Source organism: Scyliorhinus torazame, chromosome 6 (genome assembly GCF_047496885.1).
Source record: "Scyliorhinus torazame isolate Kashiwa2021f chromosome 6, sScyTor2.1, whole genome shotgun sequence".
Classification (NCBI taxonomy): Eukaryota; Metazoa; Chordata; class Chondrichthyes; order Carcharhiniformes; family Scyliorhinidae; genus Scyliorhinus; species Scyliorhinus torazame.
In genome coordinates, this window is record NC_092712.1 from 21,295,189 (window position 1) to 21,315,314 (window position 20,126).

Consider the following 20,126-nt stretch of genomic DNA (forward strand, 5'->3'; position numbering starts at 1 on the left):
AAATGTGTGGACGTCTCCGTGCCAAAGAAAGCAGTACGTGCGTTCCCCAACCGGAAACCATGGCTCAATCGCGAGATTGACTCCCTACTGAAGGACAGATCTGAGGCGTTCAAGGCAGACGACCCTGACCGATACAAGAAATCCAGGTACGACCTCCGCAAAGCCATCCGGAATGCCAAGAGAGAATATCAAACCAAGCTAGAGTCACAGACAGACTCTTGGCGGTTGTGGCAAGGACTAAACAACATAACGGCCTACAAAGCGAAGCCGAACAGTATCTCTGGCAGCAGCGCACCACTCCCCGATGAACTCAATGCATTCTATGCTCGGTTCGAGCAGGTAACCAACAATCCGCTGGCGAGTTCCCCAGCAGCCCATAATTCACCCATACCCACCATCACAGCTTCCAAAGTCAGATTGGCCTTCCTGAAAGTGAACCTTCGGAAGGCGACGGGCCCAGACGGGATCCCTGGTTGTGCACTCAGAGCCTGGCAGAGGTATTCACGGACATCTTTAAGCTGTCCCTACTCCACTCCGAGGTCCCCACCTGCTTCAAGAAGACCACCATCATACCGGTACCAAAGAAGAACCAGGCAACGTGCCTCAATGACTACCGACCAGTGGCCCTGACTTCAGTCATAATGAAGTGCTTCGAGAGGTTGATCATGAAGCGCATCACCTCCGTACTCCCAGAACGCCTTGATCCACTGCAATTCGCATACTGCTGCAACCGGTCCATATCAGACACCATTTCCCTGGCCCTACACTCATCCCTAGAGCATTTCAAAAACAAGGACTCCTACATTAGACTCCTATTTATTGACTACAGCCTTCAACACCATAATCCCAGCCAAGCTCATATCAAAGCTCCAAAACCTAGGACTTGGCTCCCCACTCTGCAACTGGATCCTCGACTTTCTGACCAACAGACCACAATCAGTAAGAATGAACAACAACACCTCCTCCCCAATAGTCCTCAACACCGGGGCCCCGCAAGGCTGCGTACTTAGCCCCCTACTCTACTCCCTGTACACACACGACTGCGTGGCAAAACTTGGTTCCAACTCCATCTACAAGTTTGCTGACGATACGACCATCGTGGGACGGACCTTGAATAACAATGAGTCCGAATTTAGGAGGGAGATAGAGAACCCAGTGGAGTGGTGTAGCAACAACAATCTCTCCCTCAATGCCAGCAAAACTAAAGAGCTGGTAATTGACTTCAGGAAGCAAAGTACTGTACACACCCCTGTCAGCATCAACGGGGCCGAGGTGGAGATGGTTAGCAGTTTCAAATTCCTAGGGGTGCACATCTCCAAAAATCTGTCCTGGTCCACCCACGTCGACGCTACCACCAAGAAAGCACAACAGCGCCTATACTTCCTCAGGAAACTAAGGAAATTCGGCATGTCCACATTGACTCTTACCAACTTTTACAGATGCACCATAGAAAGCATCCTATCAGGCTGCATCACAGCCTGGTATGGCAACTGCTCGACAGAGGACCACAAGAAACTTCAGAGAGTCATGAACACCGCCCAGTCCATCACACAAACCTGCCTCCCTCCATTGACTCCATCTACACCTCCCGCTGCCTGGGGAAAGCGGGCAGTATTATCAAAGATCCCTCCCACCCGACTTACTCACTCTTCCAACTTCTTCCATCGGTCAGGAGATACAGAAGTCTGAGAACACGCACAAACAGACTCAAAAACAGCTTCTTCCCCACTGTCACCAGACTCCTAAATGACCCGCTTATGGACTGACTTCATTAACACTACACCCTGTATGCTTCATCCGATGCCAGTGCTTATGTAGTTACATTGTATATGTTGTGTTGCCCTATTAGGTAACAGCTTTAACCTTTGCAAGGATGAGGGCTTTCTTTACTCCATAGCTACTCCTCTGTATAATTTGGATGAGGGCATACACTAGAATACATGAACAAAAGGAATAGGAGGAGAAGTACATCACACATCCGCTCTAGCCTATTTCACCATTCTGTGCGATCATTGCTGATCTTGGCCTCAGTTCCACTTTGCTACCTTATCCCCTTAATTCCTCCAGAGTCCAAACATCGATCAATTTTAGCCTTGAAGACGCCGAATCATCCAAGGCCCGCGATGGTAGAGAATTCCAAATATTCACAGCCTCTGAGAGAAGAGATTCCTCCTTATCTCAATTTTAAATGACCATGCCCTTTATTTGAAGCTAGAACCTCTAGTTCTAGAGTCTCCAGCAAGGCCAAACAGTCTTTCAGCATCCACCCTCTCAAGCCTCCTCAGAATAGAAACAGAAAATAGAAGCAGGAGGAGGCCATTCAGCCCTTCGAGCCTGCTCCGCCATTCATTATGATCATGGCATCAAGTTCAATACCCTGACCCCACCTTCACCCCCCCCCATATCCCTTGATCCCTTTAGCCCCAAGAGCTGTCTCTAATTCCTCCTTGAAATTACACATTTTGGCCTCAATTACTTTCTGTGATAGTTAATTCCACAAATTCACCACTCTCTGGGTGAAGAAATTTATCCTTACCTCAGTCCTAAAAGGTTTACCCCTTTATCCTCAAACTATGATCATTAGTTCTGGACTCCCCACCATCGCGAACATTCTTTCTGAATCTACTCTGTCTAATCCTATTAAAATTTTGTAAGTTTCTATGAGATTTATCCCTTATCCTCAAACTATGTCACCTAGTTCTGGACTCCCCCACCATCAGGATCATTCTTTCTGAATCTACCCTGTCTACTGCTGTTAGAATTTTGTAAGTCTCTGTGAAATCCCCTCTCACTTTTCTAAACTCCAATGAATATAATCCTAACTGACTTAATCTCTCCTCATATGACCGTCCCACCATCTCAGGATTCAGTCTGGTAAACCTTTGCTGCACTCCCACCATATCAAGAACATCCTTCCTCAGATAAGGACACCAAAACTGCCCACAATACTCCAGGTGTGGCCTCACCAATGCCCTATACAATTGTAGTAAAACAACCCTATTCCTCTACTCAAATCCTCTCGCTATGAAGGCCAACATATCATTTGCCTTCTTTACTGCCTGCTGTATCCGCGTGCTTACTTTCAGCGACAGATGCACGAGGACACCAAGGTCTCACTGAGTATCCACCTCTCTCAATTTACACCCATTCAAATAATAATCTGCCTTCCTATTTTTGCTGCCAAAGCAGATAACCTCACATTTATCCACATTATACTGTATCTGCCATGCATGTGCCCACTCACTCAACTTGACCAAATCCCGCTGAAGCACCTCTGCATCCTCCTCACAGCTCACCCTCCCACCCAACTTTGTATCATCTGCAAATTTGTTGATAACACATTTAGTTCTCTCATCCAAATCATTAATATATAATGCGAACAGTTGGGATCCGAGCACAGATCCCTGCGGTACCCCACTCATCACTGCCTGCCAATCAGAAAAAGACCCATTTATTCTAACTTCCTGTTTCCTGTTTGCTAACCAATTTTCTATCCATCTCAAGACCCTACCCGTAATCCCATGCGCTTTATCTTTACATACAGTAATCTGCTATGTGAGCATTGTTGAAAGCCTTCTGAAAGTCTAAATAAACCACATTAACCGGTTCTCCCTGATCAACTCTACTTGGTACATCTTCAAAGAATTCCAGCAGATTTGTCAAGCATGACAGGCTCACTGGTTAGGCTCACTGATAGGCTCACTGGTCTATAATTCCCTGTTTTCTCTCTTTTTGAATAGCGGGGTTACATTCGCTACCCTCCAATCTGTAGGAACCATTTCAGAATCCAAAGAATTTTGGAAAATGACCATCAATGGATCTACTATTTCTCGGGCCACTTCCTAAGTACTCCGGGAGTAAGATTTTCAGGTCCTGGAGATTTGTCCGCCTTCAATCCCATTAATTTCCCCCAAACCATTTCTTTACTAATATCAATTTCCTTCAGCTCCTCACTATAACTTGTGTTTCTCAGAACTCCTGGTACATTATTCCTGTCTTCCTTTGTGAAGACAGAAGCAAAGTATGAATTTAGTTCCTCGGTCATTTCCTTGTTCCTTGTTATGATTCCGCCGTTTCTGACTGTAAGGGGCCTACATTACAGAAGGAGACCATTCGCCCCATTGAGTCTGCACCGACCTTTGCAAAGAGCACGTTTTTGGACTGTGGGAGGAAACCCAGAGCTCCCGGAGGAAACCACGCAGACATGAGGAGAACGTGCAGATTCCGCACAGACAGTGACCCAAGCCGGGAATCAAACCTGGGACCCTGGAGTGACAGTACTAACCACTATGCTACCGTGCTGCCCATCATAGCCATTTTACATTTTAACACAATTGCTTCTCAGTCTTCAAAACTCCAGCGAGTATAAACCCACGCTTATCACACCACAATTTTGGTATGGGTCATCATTTGTAGATATAGAGACTTGAGTAGGTTATACTTGATGAGGCAACACTCCCCCATGTTTGGGATTTTATAGACCACATACCTAACAAACGTAGAAATATTGATGGATAGGAAAAGACTCTCTAATCGATATAGCATGGCCTGCACAATTGTGATAGCGGTGTACCACAGATATACACAAAACCAAAACCACAAGGTTCCTCTACCAGGTATGTTATGATATGGAGATGCCGGCGTTGGACTGGGGTGAGCACAGTAAGAAGTCTTACAACACCAGGTTAAAGTCCAACAGGTTTGTTTCAAACACTAGCTTTCGGAGAGCTGCTCCTTCCTCAGGTGAGTGAAGAGGCGCGACAATCACCAGGCAGGAATGTTCCCTTCCAGTCGGGGAACACTTCAGCAGTCAAGGGCATTCAGCTTCTGATCTCCGGGTAAGCATTCTCCAAGGCGGCCTTCAGGATGCGCGACAACGCAGAATCGCCGAGCAGAAACATATAGCCAAGTTCCGCACACATGAGTGCGGCCTCAACCGGGCCCTGGGATTCATGTCGCATTACATTCATCCCCCACCATCTGGCCTGCAAAATCCTACCAACTGTCCTGGCTTGATGCAATTCACACCTCTTTAACCTGGGGTTACCCCATCTCTGGATCTGTAAAGACTTAATTACCTGCAAATGCTCGCATTCAAAGCATTGTCTTGCATTTTTGACTTTGTCTATATATATGTTTCTGGAACATACCTCTTCATTCACCTGAGGAAGGAGCAGTGCTCCGAAAGCCAGGTATGTCATGCACCACTATCTTCTGTGGCTCCACTTCGTGCAGACATAACAGTGCTAATTGCTGAAAGTTGATACAAGCCTAATGACGGTATAAATGCAATAGCATAAAGACTTTTCAGTAGAACCTTAATATCGCCATGCTTGCCTTAAAACTTTCAACTGAATCTTATCTTAAAAGATAACAGCTTGAATATGCACCAGTTCAATTCCTTGCCCTTCTGAATACTTACGTTGTCTGAGGAATTCCCTTTCTTCATCTGCCAATCGTGCTGTTGACAGAAATAGGAGTCAATAGCAAAAGCAATATGTTGTGAAGAGACTAAAACATGTATTTCAATGTAACAAGTATCCAGAAAACAGTTTATATTCGGTGGCTTCACAACAGAACAAGTGTTGTGGATCAGGATCACGTGCACCATTGCTTTGTATAATGGTGTGCACCATCCCCTTCTGTGACTGGCATGAACAGTTCTTTGCCACCCAGCTAACCTGTGCGTTTCTGGGTACCACTGCTCTGATCCACCTGTACTGCTGCCAAGTGCAGTGTCTTTTCCCTTACCCTCATTCCATTACCAGGAGTCTTGTACTAATCCGTTTGTAGTGCTCTTGTAGCACGCGATAGCGCATCAACATTTATTGCTCTGAGCTATTGCCCTGTACAATGTTCCGGAACTTCAAATTACATCTGTCCTTATTCTAGAACTTGCCTTGTTCCCTGTCGATTTCTCTCACTGTTGATGGAGAAGAAGAAATACTGGGGTAAATTTTGGTACATCATCCCATGACACTTAAATAATGGTTTTACACTTTAAAATAAGTTCACAACTATCAAATGTATATATTTTCAATCTTACATCGTTCTTGTTCTTCCTGGTGAAGCTTCACTGTTGATAGAAAACAAGAAACATGCAAATCAATCTTTGGGAATCCTCGGTGATAACGGACTATGAATGTGTTTGCAAAAATGATTCTTGAATATTAGTTCCCACATTTCTTCACTGTTGAACTTACATCTTGCTGCTTCTTCCCTGTTTCCCTGATTCGCTGTTGAATTAAGGTAAGAAATTTCAATCTTTGCACATCAACCACAAAACTTATAATAATAATAACCATTATTATCACCAGTAGGCTTACATTAACACTGCAATGAAGTTACTGCGAAAATCCCCTAGCCGCCACATTCCGGCGACAGTTCAGGTATACAGAGGGAGAATTGGGAATATCCAATTCACCTAACAGCATGTCTTTCGGGACTTGTGGGAGGAAACCGGAGCACCCGGAGGAAACCCACGCAGACACGGGGAGAACGTGCAGACTCCGCACGGACAGTGACCCAAGTCGGGAATCGAACCCGGGTTCCTGCCGCTGTGAAGCAACAGTGCTAACCATTGTGCTACTGTGCTGGCCTGATGCAGCTCCAAAATAGTGATCACTGAATGCCACAACAGCCTTTGGGCATGCGCGAGAATTGCACATCGCTGCTTCTCAGAATGTGGCAAGAGCAGTGGGATAGGGCCAAGTATGTTATGAGTCAGTTCGGTGCTCCTTATGATGTGTGCCCCTGAGGGTATCATGTCTGATCATTTTGCCTTCACAAGGGCAAGGATTGGCTATGAGTTCATACTGGTTGTCTGTCAGAAAAAGCATCTCAATGTCATGCAGCCAAATGCATGGCCTCATTATTCCCAGGTAGCCCACCTCCATTATAGCATTAGGATTAGTGCCAATCCGGAACCCTACATAAAACCGCTGGATGAGAGTGTCATTTTTGGGAATGTGCCACAGCCGACGGAGTCATCTGAAAGTGCAGCCCCACCAGGGGCATTTTACTGGCTCCCTTGTTCCATGTTTATATCACATCATTGATGTAACACTTCACGTGTGGCTGCCTTGGTCATGATGGATCTCCTTGAGAAGCCTTGCCGGATTGAAGGTGTGCAGCTAATATCCTATTCATGATCGTGCACATGCCCATGCATGCTGTATAAAACCATAATACCATAAGAATTTCTGTTGTGACTCCCGAATAACCCCCCAAAACCCTTGCCGTTGCTGTTCCACTGTCTTCCCAGCTAGGGTCCTGTGGGGTGCTGTTGTGACTGGGATTCTGGATGCATTTGTGAGGATGCAGCACTTCTGTCTGATGCCAGGTGGACTTCCTCTAGGTAGCACCTCATCTTGGAACTGACACATTCCCTCGAGGCGTATTCACACCTCAAACATCAGATCAATTTGAGTGAGCTGTGAAATGTCACCCGGAAGTGTACGAGTGAAGAATAGCAATGATGGAGGGGACTTGTCCAGGAGGGTCCTCAGTGCATCCCACTGTCCTCCTCCTGGAATCTGATGGCAATCAGAGCCTCAGGCACATGATTGACTTGTCTGGCCAGCACAATGACCTCTTCGCCTGTCTCCTTGGTTTCTGAGATCGCAGGCAGAGCAAAAAAGGTGACAAGTGTGAGAAGGAAGGTGGTCAATGCAGGATCGAGGGTGTTGTACCTAAATGCGCGCAGTATACGGAACAAGGGAAATGAGCTTGTTGCGCACATTGAAATTGGTCGGTACGGTGTTGTGGGCATCACAGAGACATGGCTGCAAGGGGATCAGGGCTGGGATCTAAATATCCAAGGATATGTGTCCTATCGAAAGGACAGGCAGATGGGCAAAGGGGGCGAGGTTGCATTGTTAGTAAGGGATGAAGTTAAATCGATAGCAAGGAGCGATATAGGATCAGAAGGCATAGAATCTCTGTGGGTAGAGCTGAGGAACCGCAAAGGTAAAAAGACCCTGATGGGAGTTATGTACAGGCCCCCTAGCAGTAGTCAGGATGTGGGGCAGAAAATAAATCAGCAGATAGAAAAGGCATGTAAAAAAGGCAATATCACAATAATCATGGGGGACGTCAATATGCAGGTGGACTGGGAAAATCAGGTTGGTAGTGGATCCCAAGAAACGGAATTTGTGGAATGTCTAAGAGATGGTTTTTTGGAGCAGTTTGTGACAGAGCCTAAGAGGGAACAGGCAATTCTGGGTTTGGTGATGTGCAATGAGGCAGACTTGATTAGGGAACTTAAGGTGAAGGAACCCTTAGGTAGTAGTGACCACAATATGTTAGAAGGGAGGAGCTAACACCAGAGTTGATTGGAAAAGGAGACTAGCAGGGAAGACAGTGGAACAGCAATGGCAGGGGTTTTCACGGGTTATTCGGGAGGCACAATAGAAATTCATCCCAAGGAGGAGGAAACATGCTAAGGGGAGGACGAGGCATCCATGGCTGACAAGGGAAATCAAGGACAGCATAAAAGCAAAAGAGTAAGAATACAAAGTGTTGAGGATTAGTGGGAACCAGAGGATTGGGAAGCCTTTCAAAGTGAGCAGAGGACAACAAAAAAAGCAATAAGTGGGGGGGGGGGGGGGGGGGGGGGGGGGGGGGAAAGATGAAATATGAGTGTAAGCTAGCTCGTAATATAAAAGAAGATAGGAAGAGTTTTTTTCAACATATAAAAGGTAAGAGAGAGGCAAAAATAGACATTGGACCACTGGAAAATGAGGCTGGCGAAGTAATAATAGGAAGCTAAGAAATGGCAAAAGAACTGAATGGTTACTTTGTATTAGTCTTCACGGCGGAAGACACCAGTGGGATGCCAGATCTCCAGGAGAACCAGGGGGCAGAGGTGAGTGTAGTGGCCATAACTAAGGAGAAGGTTCTGGGAAAACTGAAAGGTCTGAAGGTGGATAAATCACCTGGACCGGATGTACTACGCTCCAGGGTTCTGAAGGAGATAGCCGAGGAAATTGTGGAGGCATTGGTGGTGGTCTTTCAGGAATCACTGGAGGCAGGAAGGGTCCCAGAGGACTGGAAGGTGGCTAATGTAACACCACTGTTTAAGAAGGGAGGGAGACAGAAGACAGGAAATTATAGACCGGTTAGCCTGACTTCGGTCATTGGTCAGATTTTAGAGTCTGTTATTAAAGCTGAGAATGCGGAGTAGATTATCATAGATTATCATAGAATCATAGAATTTACAGTGCAGAAGGAGGCCCTTCGGCCCATCGAGTCTGCACCGGCTCTTGGAAAGAGCACCCTACCCAAGGTCAACACCGCCACCCTATCCTCATAACCCAGTAACCCCACCCAACACTAAGGGCAATTTTGGACACCAAGGGCAATTTATCATGGCCAATCCACCTAACCCGCACATCTTTGGACTGTGGGAGGAAACCGGAGCACCCGGAGGAAACCCACGCACACACGGGGAGGATGTGCAGACTCCGCACAGACAGTGACCCAAGCTGGAATCGAACCTGGGACCCTGGAGCTGTGAAGCAATTGTGCTATCCACAAGGCTACCGTGCTGCCCACTTGAGTACTTGGAGTACTTGGAAGTGCATGGTAAAATAGGACTGAGTCAGCACGGGGAATGGTACTAGGTAGAATGCTCTTTCAGAGAGCCAGGGCAGACTCGATTGGCTGAATGGACTCTTCCTGCACTGTAAACATTGTGGTTTTCTGCTCACCGACGTCTTTTCTTCTTTCAGTCAGGGTCATCGGGAAGCTTTCTGAGGCTGAGGAAGAGCGTTTCTGTGGCAACAGAAATATTAAATATCATGCTCATCCTTGTAGTTTGCTGTTGATGGTGCGTGACAGCGACAAGGTTCCAGCATCCCTTGTGGTTTTGGCATGCTCAGTAGTTAGTGTGTCTACCAACTATACGATCATTGTAGTTGGAGGTATAGGCTCCTCAGACTGTTGATCCTTCTCCGGTACCATTTCTACTGGAGGTGCTATGGTAATCTCATGTGTGGTAAATTTCTCTGGCCATTGGAGATTTTCCAGACCTGGTAATATGATGGTATAATCTGCTCCTCAAAAAGAGGAGATATCGCAGGTGAAATCCGAGTCTGCATGCTGTTTAATGTTTGAAGACCCAGGACCATGCTGTTCTAGCTGCTTAACCACAGTGATAGTCTTAACATCTTACATGTCTGGAGGAGGTCTAAGGCTATGCAGGAATCTTTGCTCTGTTTGTTGCCATATCTCAGTGGTTCAATGTTCATGGCGAGGACCAGGAGTCGGATTCCCCTGCTCCATTGTGAGCGTCCATCGTTCAAATCCAAAGATCTTGAAGCCATCTATATAGCAGCACTGTCACCTAAATATAATTTAACATTTGTTCGATGACCATTTCCCAAGATGTCAGCATTGCCAAAACTCAGAGCCTCATTCTCCTTTGGGATGTCTGTGTGCTGCCCGGGTTTTGACTTGAGTCCGTTGTAGTGGCATTGTTGGGTTGTTCTCACAGGACACTGATCTTGTCAGTGAAGGCGCTTTGCACCGCAGTGCTGGCAAGGTCACTCAATTAGGCAATTCAAGAATTATTTTCTTTGACTTGTGTTTCTGTCATCTGATTTTTTTTGACTTCATTCATGGGATGTGTGTCTCAATGGACTGACCAACATTTAAGCCCATTTCAGAGGGCATGTTAACCACATCGCTATGGGTCTGGAGTCACATGTAGACCAGGTAAATATGGCAGATTTCCTTCCCAAAGGACATTAGTGAACCAGATGGGTTAGTTGCTTGTTGAAGCCCATCCCTAATTGCCCTTGAGAACATGGTGAGCCACCTTCTTGAATCGCTGCAGTTGATATTGTGTAGGTACTCCCACCGTGCTGATAGGAAGGGAAGTTCAGGACTTTAAACCAGCAACAGTGAAGGAGTGACAATATATTTTCAAGTTAGGATGGGGTATGCCTTGGAGGGGAACTTTCAGGTGGTGGTGTTTCTATACATCTGCTGCCTTGACTTCCTAAATGGTAGAGATCACAGGTTTGGAAGATGTTGTCAAAGGATTCTTAGTGAGTTGCAGAAGTGCATCTTATAGATGGTACACACTATTGCCACTCAGTGATAGAAGGAATGGGTGTTTAAGGTGGTGGATGGGGTACCAATCAAGTGCGCTCTTTGTCCTCAATGGTGTCAAACATTTTAAGTGCAGTTGGAGTTGTACTCATCCAAGGAAGTGGAGAGTATTCCATTACATACCTGTCTTGTGCCTTGTAGATGGACAAGCTTGGGGCATCAAGAGGTGAGTCACTCTCCACAGATGCCTCAACATCTGACCTGCTCTTGTAGCACAGTATTTATATGGCTGGACCAGTTCAGTTTCTGGTCAATGGTAATCCCAGGGTATTGACAGAGGGGGCTTCAGCAGTGATAACACTACTGAATGTCAAGAGGAGAAGGTCAGAACTCTTTTGTTGGAGAAGGTCATTACCTGGCACTTGTATGCTGTGAATCTTTCTTGCCACTTATCAATCCAAGTCTGAATGCCCACAATTATTTGGCCATGGATGAGCTCATCTTTCAGTGTGGCCTGAATCCAAAAGAACTCACCAGGTGATATGGGTCAGGAAGAAATAATTCAACTGATCCCCCTGGTCTTTGGGACTATTGGCTAAAACGTGCACATTCTGTCACTGGTCACCGCTTCACGCCAAAATATGTGCCAATGCTTTTGAGAACATTGTCAAATTCCGCTGTGGACTCCACAACCCTAGCTCAGGAGAACATAGCCTGTCACTGGACTGCTAGCATAAACAAACAAACTGACTCGGCGCTTCTGCTCCTTTGCATGAAGACCCGATAGTACCCCATGCAGTAGAAAGTGCCTCTTCCATAACTCCCACTTTTGGCCTTTCTGTAGGCCCTTGAGACAATCAAATAGGTGGGGCAGGGATTTCTCACCAGTTATGGACATTGTTACCTCTCTCCAGTTTGCCTCTTTTCCAGGGGGATCAGTTGAATTATTTCTTACTCATTATTTCTCCCAAGTTTTTCTTCACTCTCTTGAAGTTACATCAATGGAACCAATTTCTGTCTGGACTTGTGCCACCACCACTGCTACCATAAACTGTGCAGCTACCATGTTCAGTGGCCTCATGGCTTGGTTTTTGGCTTGTTGGTATGTGTGGCCTTTCTCTCCTGGACAGACTATACTCTTACTCTGGTATTTGCTTGTCAGAAAATAGATATATAGGTTTCTTAACACTGTACATAAACAGATTGCAGAATAGGCTTGACTCCCCTATGTACAGTGTGTTCCACCCTCACTCTATTTTAAAAGTAAATTTAGAGTACTGTTCTGGGTGAGGCATTTTCAGAACCCCAAAACATATCATGGAGTTCAACCAACCTCCCCCTTTAATGGATTTGTTGCTTTTCCGAGCACTCGGCTTGTTCCCCAGGTGTGGGATTACAATTATGGACACGTGGGTTTTTAAACACAAAACACTGTTTATTCCATGAACTCAACTTAACATCTTAAATGATCATTGGATCTCTTAACACCCCTTACTACAAAGATAACTCAGAAAATATTGCAACAGTAAATAATTCCTTAAAATGTTCCTTCAAATTTCCAAGAGACTTAACACCTTTAAACAGTATCACATCATTAGCATGGCCAATCTACCTAACTTGTACATCTTTGGGTTGTGGGGGTGAAACCCATGCAGACATGGGGGGAGAATGTGCAAACTCCACACGGACAGTGACCCAGGGCCGGGATTCTAACCCGGGTCCTCAGCGCCGCAGTCCCAGTGCTATCCACTGCGTCACATGCCGCCCATTCCACCCTCACTCCTGAGAGTCCAACATATAATGGAACGTCAGTGATATTTTTCATCGAATCCCTACTGTGTAGAAGGAGGCCATTCAGCCTAGCGAGTCTGCACTGACCCTCTGAAAGATCATCCTAACCAGGCTCCCACCCTATCCCTGCTACCCCGTAACCTCACTTAACCTGCACATCCCTGGACACTAAAGGGCAACTTATCATGGCCAATCCACCTCACCTGCACATCTTTGGACTGTGGGAGGAAACCGGAGCACCCGGAGAAAACCCACGCACACACGGGGAGGATGTGCAGACTCCGCACAGACAGTGACCCAAGCCGGAATTTGACCCGGATCCCTGGCGCTGCGAGGCAGCTGTGCTAACCACTGTGCCACCTGTGATATATCATCATTTATATTGGTTATTAGCATATCCATTCGATTACCCCATTGCACTACAGTATGTACACTCCATTCAATATATAAGACCATTGTGTACCAATATTAGCCAACAATGTGAAATAATGATGAACTTATTGGTTTATTAGAAGGTTAATATCTATTTTCTGACAAAACATATGGAGGAAAATGTCCAGTCATTTTCCCCCCAAAACACATTTCCAGCATCCACCTGAGTTTCTGCATCTACATGGAACCTAAAATTTGCTGTAAGGTTTTTACTCACGACATGTTCCTCCATCTTCATCAGGCACCAAATCAATGACACGCCGTGGCCAGTCTGGTGAACTGGAAATCTTTTTCCTCCACATTTTAACCATTGGGTTCTTATTAACTAGGAGAGAAGAAAAAAATAATTAGCGTTTCCAGAAATCTTATTGGCATTGTTAAGAACCCCACCCCCTCTGGTGTTAAATCATGATGTTAAATGATGTTAAAGGGGCTGGTTTAGCACAGGGCTAAAGAGCTGGCTTTTAAAGCAGACCAAGGCAGGCCAGCAGCACGGTTCAATTCCCGTCCCAGCCTCCCCGAACAGGCGCCCGAATGTGGCGACTAGGGGCTTTTCACAGTAACTTCATTTGAAGCCTAGTTGTGACAGTAAGCGATTTTCATTTCATTTCAAATCGAAAAGTATCCCAGGCATAGAAGAATAATTTGGAATACCAGGGGCGGGATTCTCCGCAATCGGCGCGATGTCCGCCGACCAGCGCCAAAAACGGCGCGAATCAGTCCGGCATCGGCCGCCCCAAAGGTGCGGAATCCTCCGCATCTTGAGGGGCTGAGCCCTTACCTTGAGGGGCTAGGCCCGCGCCGGACTGATTGCCGCCCCGCCATCTGGCGGGAAAGGCCTTTGGTGCCCCGCCAGGTGGCGCGAAACTGACTTTGCCATGCGGCGCATGCGTGGAAGCGTCAGCGGCCGCTCACGGCATCCCCGCGCATGCACAGTGGAGGGGGTCTCTTCCGCCTCCGCCATGGTGGAGACCGTGGCGAGAGCGGTAGGAAAAGAGTGCCCCCACGGCACAGGCCCGCCCGTGGATCGGTGGGCCCCGATCGCGGGCTAGGCCACCATGGGGGCACCCCCCGGGGCCAGATCACCCCGCGCCTCCCCCCAGGACCCCGGAACCCGCCCGTGCCGCCTTGTCCCACCGGTAAGAGAGGTGGTTTGATTCTCGCCGGTGGGACAGGCATTCCAGCAGCGGGACTTTGGCCCATCGCGGGCCGGAGAATCGCCGGGGGGGGGGGGGGGCCCGCCAACCGGCGCGGCGCGATTCCCACCCCCGCCAAATATCCGGTGCCGGAGAATTCGGCAACCGGCGGGGGCGGGATTCACACCAGCCCCCGGCGATTCTCCGACCCGGCGGGGGGTCGGAGAATCCCGCCCCAGTTCTTAGTGGTGTATATCTTCAATTTGGTACACTGTGAGAAAAATATATGAACCAGAGAGAAATAGGGCAATTGTTGTGTGAACAATTACTACAAATATTTATTAAGAATAAAAAAAACACACAAGAAGGAGTATAATGCACTACAACACTTAACTACACTGACGGCTTTACACACAAGGGCGAAATTCTCCCCCAACGGCGGGATGTCCGCCGACTGGCGCCAAAGACGGCGCCAATCAGACGGGCATCGCGCCGGCCCAAAGGTGCGGAATGCTCCGCATCTTTGGGGGCCGAGCCCCAACATTGAGGGGCTAGGCCAACGCCGGAGGAATTTCCGCCCCGCCAGCTGGCGGAAATGGCGTTTGTTGCCCCGCCAGCTGGCGCGGAAATGCGGCGCATGCGCGGGAGCGTCAGCGGCCACTGTCAGTTTCCCGGCGCATGCGCGGGAGAGTCAACGGCCGCTGTCAGTTTCCCGCGCATGCGCAGTGGGGAGAGTCTCTTCCGCCTCCGCCATGGTGGAGGCCGTGGCGGAGGCAGAAGGGAAAGAGTGCCCCCACGGCACAGGCCCGCCCGCGGATCGGTGGGCCCCGATCACGGGCCAGGCCACCGTGGGGGCACCCCCCGGGGTCAGATCGCCCCGCGCCCCCCCCAGGACCCCGGAGCCCGCCCACGCCGCCTGGTCCCGCCGGTAAATACCAGGTTTGATTTACGCCGGCGGGACAGGCAATTTCTGGGCGGGACTTCGGCCCATCCGGGCCGGAGAATTGAACGGGGGGTCCCGCCAACCGGCGCGGCCCGATTCCCGCCCCCGCCCAATCTCCGGTACTGGAGACTTCGGCAGGGGCGGTGGCGGGATTCACGGCGGCCAACGGCCATTCTCCGACCCGGCGGGGGGTCGGAGAATGACGCCCAAGATATCTGCCATTTTACTTTGGCAAGTGCTCCTTCTTGTGGTACCTTCCAGGCCCATTTCTGGTGCTTCCTGAAGAGCAGATGTAGAGGCACTAATATGGTTGCCAGATTTTGAATAAATTTTGCAGATTAGATGGGGCTACTAGTCATTAAGTTAACTCCGATTGTATTGTATAGTTACGTGAAGGCATCAACTTTCAAGGGCAACAGATACAAAGATTGCCCCAGGAATGACATCAGCTCTGTTGTATTCTCTGGTGTTGTGGCCTGCTTTATGGCTCGGACTTTCTCTTCGACTAGGTGCACCCTTCTTTGTAACCATGTATCCCAGGTATGTGACTTCTCCTGCCTGGAAGACGTACTTGTCTCTTTTCAAGCAGCCACCTACTTACAAGAATTGACAGAAGACTTCTTCTAGGTTGTCTAGGTTTTCTTTCTCCGAGGCTCCTGTAATCCGCACATCATCCAGGCAGACTGCCATCCTGGGGAGCTCTTGAAGAATGCTTTCCATGGGGCAGCAGAGTGGCGGTGAGAACCCAGGTTCGATCCCAGCCCCAGGTCACTGTCAGTGTGAAGTTTGCACATTCTCCCCATGTCGGCAGGGGTCTCACCCCCACAACCCAAAGATGTGCAGCGTAGGTGGATTGGCCGTGCTAAATTGCCTCTTCATTGGAATTTTTTTTTTTTTAAAAGGCGAATGCTTTCCATAACCCATTGGAAGATTGCACATGCAGACGATACCCCAAATGGGAGCCTGGTATACTCATACGATCCCTTGTGGGTAGTGATGGTTACATATTTTCTGGGCACCTTGTCCAACTCCAGCTGGAGTTATGCATGGCTCATATCCAACTTCGAGAAGGAATGGCTCCCAGCCAAATTCACATATAGGTCTTCCGCACTTGGCATGGGGAATTGGTCCAAACAGGAGGCCTTGTTCACTGTCATTTTATAGTCACCAACACAGCGGATAGTCTTGTCCGGCTTCAGCACGGGGACCACTAATGCTGCCCATTCCGTGAATTGAACTGAGCGAATAATCCCCAGGTTCTCTCGCCAGCTCAGCTCATCATCGGCCTTTGACAGCAGGGTGAGACTGGACAGGCCCTGAAATACTTTGGTTGGACATCCGGGTCAATGTAAACATTAGCCATGGCACCCTTTATTTTCCCCAGACCTTTCTGGAAGACTTCCAGGTATTTTCCCAGGATCTCATACAATCCGCCTGTACCCATTCTAAAGATCTGTTGCCAGTTTGGGCAGAGTCTCTGTAACCAGTCATGGCCCAGAAGAATGGGTCCAGGCCCCTGCACCACTACCACTGACAGTCGGACTGATTGTTGTCCATGGGTAACCGGGGTTATCGTTGTCCCAATAATTGCTGGTTCTCCGGTATGCATCATCAGCCATGCCTTTGTTTCTTTTGGCTCCAGGTGCTGGATCCCCAAACACATTTTCCGAAATGTCTGGCGTCCAATGACCAAGACAGCAGCCGGTGTGTCGTTTTCCATATCCGAGAGGTGGTCATTCCTTTGGAGGGTTATCTTCATTGAGGCTACTTTTGTTGCCGTAATGCAATTTAGTTGCATCCAACCACCCTCATTGGGCTGGGCTAAATGTAAACCCCTGTGTCACCCGAACAGGGCGATGCATTTGATATTGATTCTGGTGCCCCCGGCCGTCACAGTTACTGAACCACATGTGCCACACCCTTGCGAGTCTCCTTCCTGGAGCTTAGGGGAGATGTCTCGTCGTGTATATACATCAATGATCTGGAAGAAGGAACTGAAGGCACTGTTGCTACGTTTGCAGATGATACAAAGATTTGTAGAGGGAGAGGTAGTATTGAGGAAGCAGGTGGGCTGCAGAAGGACTTGGACAGGCCAGGAGAGTGGGCAAAGAAGTGGCAGGTGGAATACAATGTGGAAAGGTGTTATGCACTTTGGAAGAAGAAATGGAGGCATAAACTATTTTCTAAATGGGGAAATGCTTAGGAAACTGAAGCATAAAGGGACTTGGGAGTCCTTGTTCACGATTCTCTTAAGATTAACGTGCAAGTTCAGCCGGCAATTAGGAAGGCAAATGCAATGTTAGCATTCATGTTCAGAGGGCTCGAATACAAGACCAGGGATGTACTTCTGAGGCTATATAAGGTTCTGGTCAGACCCCACTTGGAGTATTGTGAGCAGTTTTGGGCCCCATATCTAAGGAAGGATGTGAAAATGAAATGAAATGAAAATCGCTTATTGTCACGAGTAGGCTTCAATGAAGTTACTGTGGAAAGCCCCTAGTCGCCACATTCCGGCGCCTGTTCGGGGAGGCTGGTATGGGAATTGAACCGTGCTGCTGGCCTGCCTTGGTCTGCTTTTAAAAGCCAGCGATTTAGCCCAGTGAGTAGACAGTCAGAGACTTTTTCCCCGGGTGGAACAAACCATTACAAGGGGACATAAATTTAAGGTGAATGGTGGAAGATATAGGGGGGATGTCAGAGGTAGGTTCTTTACCCAGAAAGTAGTGGGGGCATGGAATGCACTGCCTGTGGAAGTAGTTGAGTCGGAAACATTAGGGACCTTCAAGCGGCTATTGGATAGGTACATGGATTACGGTAGAATGATGGGATGTAGATTAATTTGTTCTTAATCTAGGACAAAAGTTCGCCACAACATCATGGGCCGAAGGGCCTGTTCTGTGCTGTATTTTTCTATGTTCTATGTTCGATGCCCACACGTTTTTCTTATAAATTCAGTACGAAGTCTTACAACACCAGGTTAAAGTCCAACAGGTTTGTTTCGATGTCACTAGCTTTCGGAGCGCTGCTCCTTCCTCAGGTGAATGAAGAGGTATGTTCCAGAAACACATATATAGACAAATTCAAAGATGCCAGACAATGTTTGGAATGCGAGCATTAGCAGGTGATTAAATCTTTACAGATCCAGAGATGGGGTAACCCCAGGTTAAAGAGGTATGAATTGTACCATGGACTACTCTCCAAAATCAGTTGCATTCTTGGACACACTGGTCTCCATCAAGGACGGTCACCTCAGCACTTCGCTTTAACGCAAACCCACGGATAACCTCACGATGCTCCACTTCTCCAGCTTCCACCCTAAACACATTAAAGAAGCCATCCCCTATGGACAAGCGCTCCATATACACAGGATCTGCTCAGACGAGGAGGAGCGTAACAGACATCTACAGACGTTGAAAGATGCCCTCGTACGAACGGGATATGGCACTCGACTCATCGATCGACAGTTCCAACGCGCCACAGCGAAAAACCGGACCGACCTCCTCAGAAGACAAACATGGGACACAACCGACAGAATACCCTTCGTCGTCCAGTACTTCCCCGGAGCGGAGAAACTACGTCATCTTCTTCACAGCCTTCAACACGTCATTGATGACGATGAACATCTTGCCAAGGTCATCCCCACACCCCCACTACTTGCCTTCAAACAACCGCGCAACCTCAAACGAACCATTGTTTGCAGCAAACTACCCAGTCTTCAGAACAGCGACCACGACACCACACAACCCTGTCATGGCAATCTCTGCAAGACGTGCCAGATCATCGACATGGATACCACTATTACACGTGAGAACACCACCCACCAGGTACGCGGTACATACTCGTGCGACTCGGCCAACGTTGTCTACCTCATACGCTGCAGGAAAGGATGTCCCGAAGCGTGGTACATTGGCGAGACCATGCAGACGCTGCGACAACGAATGAACGGACATCGCGCAACAATCACCAGGCAGGAATGTTCCCTTCCAGTCGGGGAACACTTCAGCAGTCAAGGGCATTCAGCCTCTGATCTCCGGGTAAGCGTTCTCCAAGGCGGCCTTCAGGACCCGCAACAACGCAGAATCGCCGAGCAGAAACTTAAGTTCCACACACATGAGTGCGGCCTCAACCGGGATTCATGTCGCATTACATTCATCCCCCACCATCTGGCCTGCGAAATCCAACCAACTGTCCTGGCTTGACACAATTCACACCTCTTTAACCTGGGGTTACCCCATCTCTGGATCTGTAAAGATTTAATCACCTGCTAATGCTCGCATTCCAAACATTGTTTGGCATCTTTGAATTTGTCTGTATATGTGTTTCTGGAACAGACCTCTTCATTCACCTGAGGAAGGAGCAGCGCTCCGAAAGCTAGTGACATCGAAACAAACCTGTTGGACTTTAACCTGGTGTTGTAAGACTTCGTACTGTGCTCACCCCAGTCCAACGCCGGCATCTCCACATTATAAATTCAGAGTACCCAATTATTTTTTCTCCAATTAAGAGGCAATTTAGTGGCACATCATAATTGAAGGTTGTTATTTTTCTGCCTCCCAAGATAGTTCAGGCACTGTCCTATTGGGCCCCCACCCCCTCCACCAACATCCAGACTCCCTCCCTCCCTACCATCCTCCTTTCCCCTCACTCCCCACCACCCCATTCCTTTCCCTTCTGTTGGTACAGAGGTGAGGGTATCTGGTCTCTCCAGCGGAAAGTTTAGTACTTGTTCCATTTGATTTTTGTAGAAATGTGTTGTGAACTGTTTGAAT

The 20,126-nt window shown here is 48.1% G+C and overlaps 1 protein-coding gene across 6 annotated transcripts in view; it reads right to left on the reverse strand.

The window, feature by feature from the left end:
• Positions 1 to 20,126, reverse strand: part of LOC140424705 (uncharacterized) — a 429,538-nt gene that overhangs the window by 340,409 nt on the left and 69,003 nt on the right. For all 6 annotated transcript variants that reach the window (XM_072508006.1, XM_072508009.1, XM_072508004.1 and 3 more), the window contains exons 11-15: positions 13,496 to 13,603; positions 6,204 to 6,236; positions 6,047 to 6,076; positions 5,900 to 5,923; positions 5,423 to 5,461 (exon numbers count right to left, since the gene is read on the reverse strand). In XM_072508006.1, coding sequence (XP_072364107.1) covers positions 5,423 to 5,461; positions 5,900 to 5,923; positions 6,047 to 6,076; positions 6,204 to 6,236; positions 13,496 to 13,603 — 234 coding nt within the window. The remainder of the gene's footprint in view (positions 1 to 5,422; positions 5,462 to 5,899; positions 5,924 to 6,046; positions 6,077 to 6,203; positions 6,237 to 13,495; positions 13,604 to 20,126) is intronic.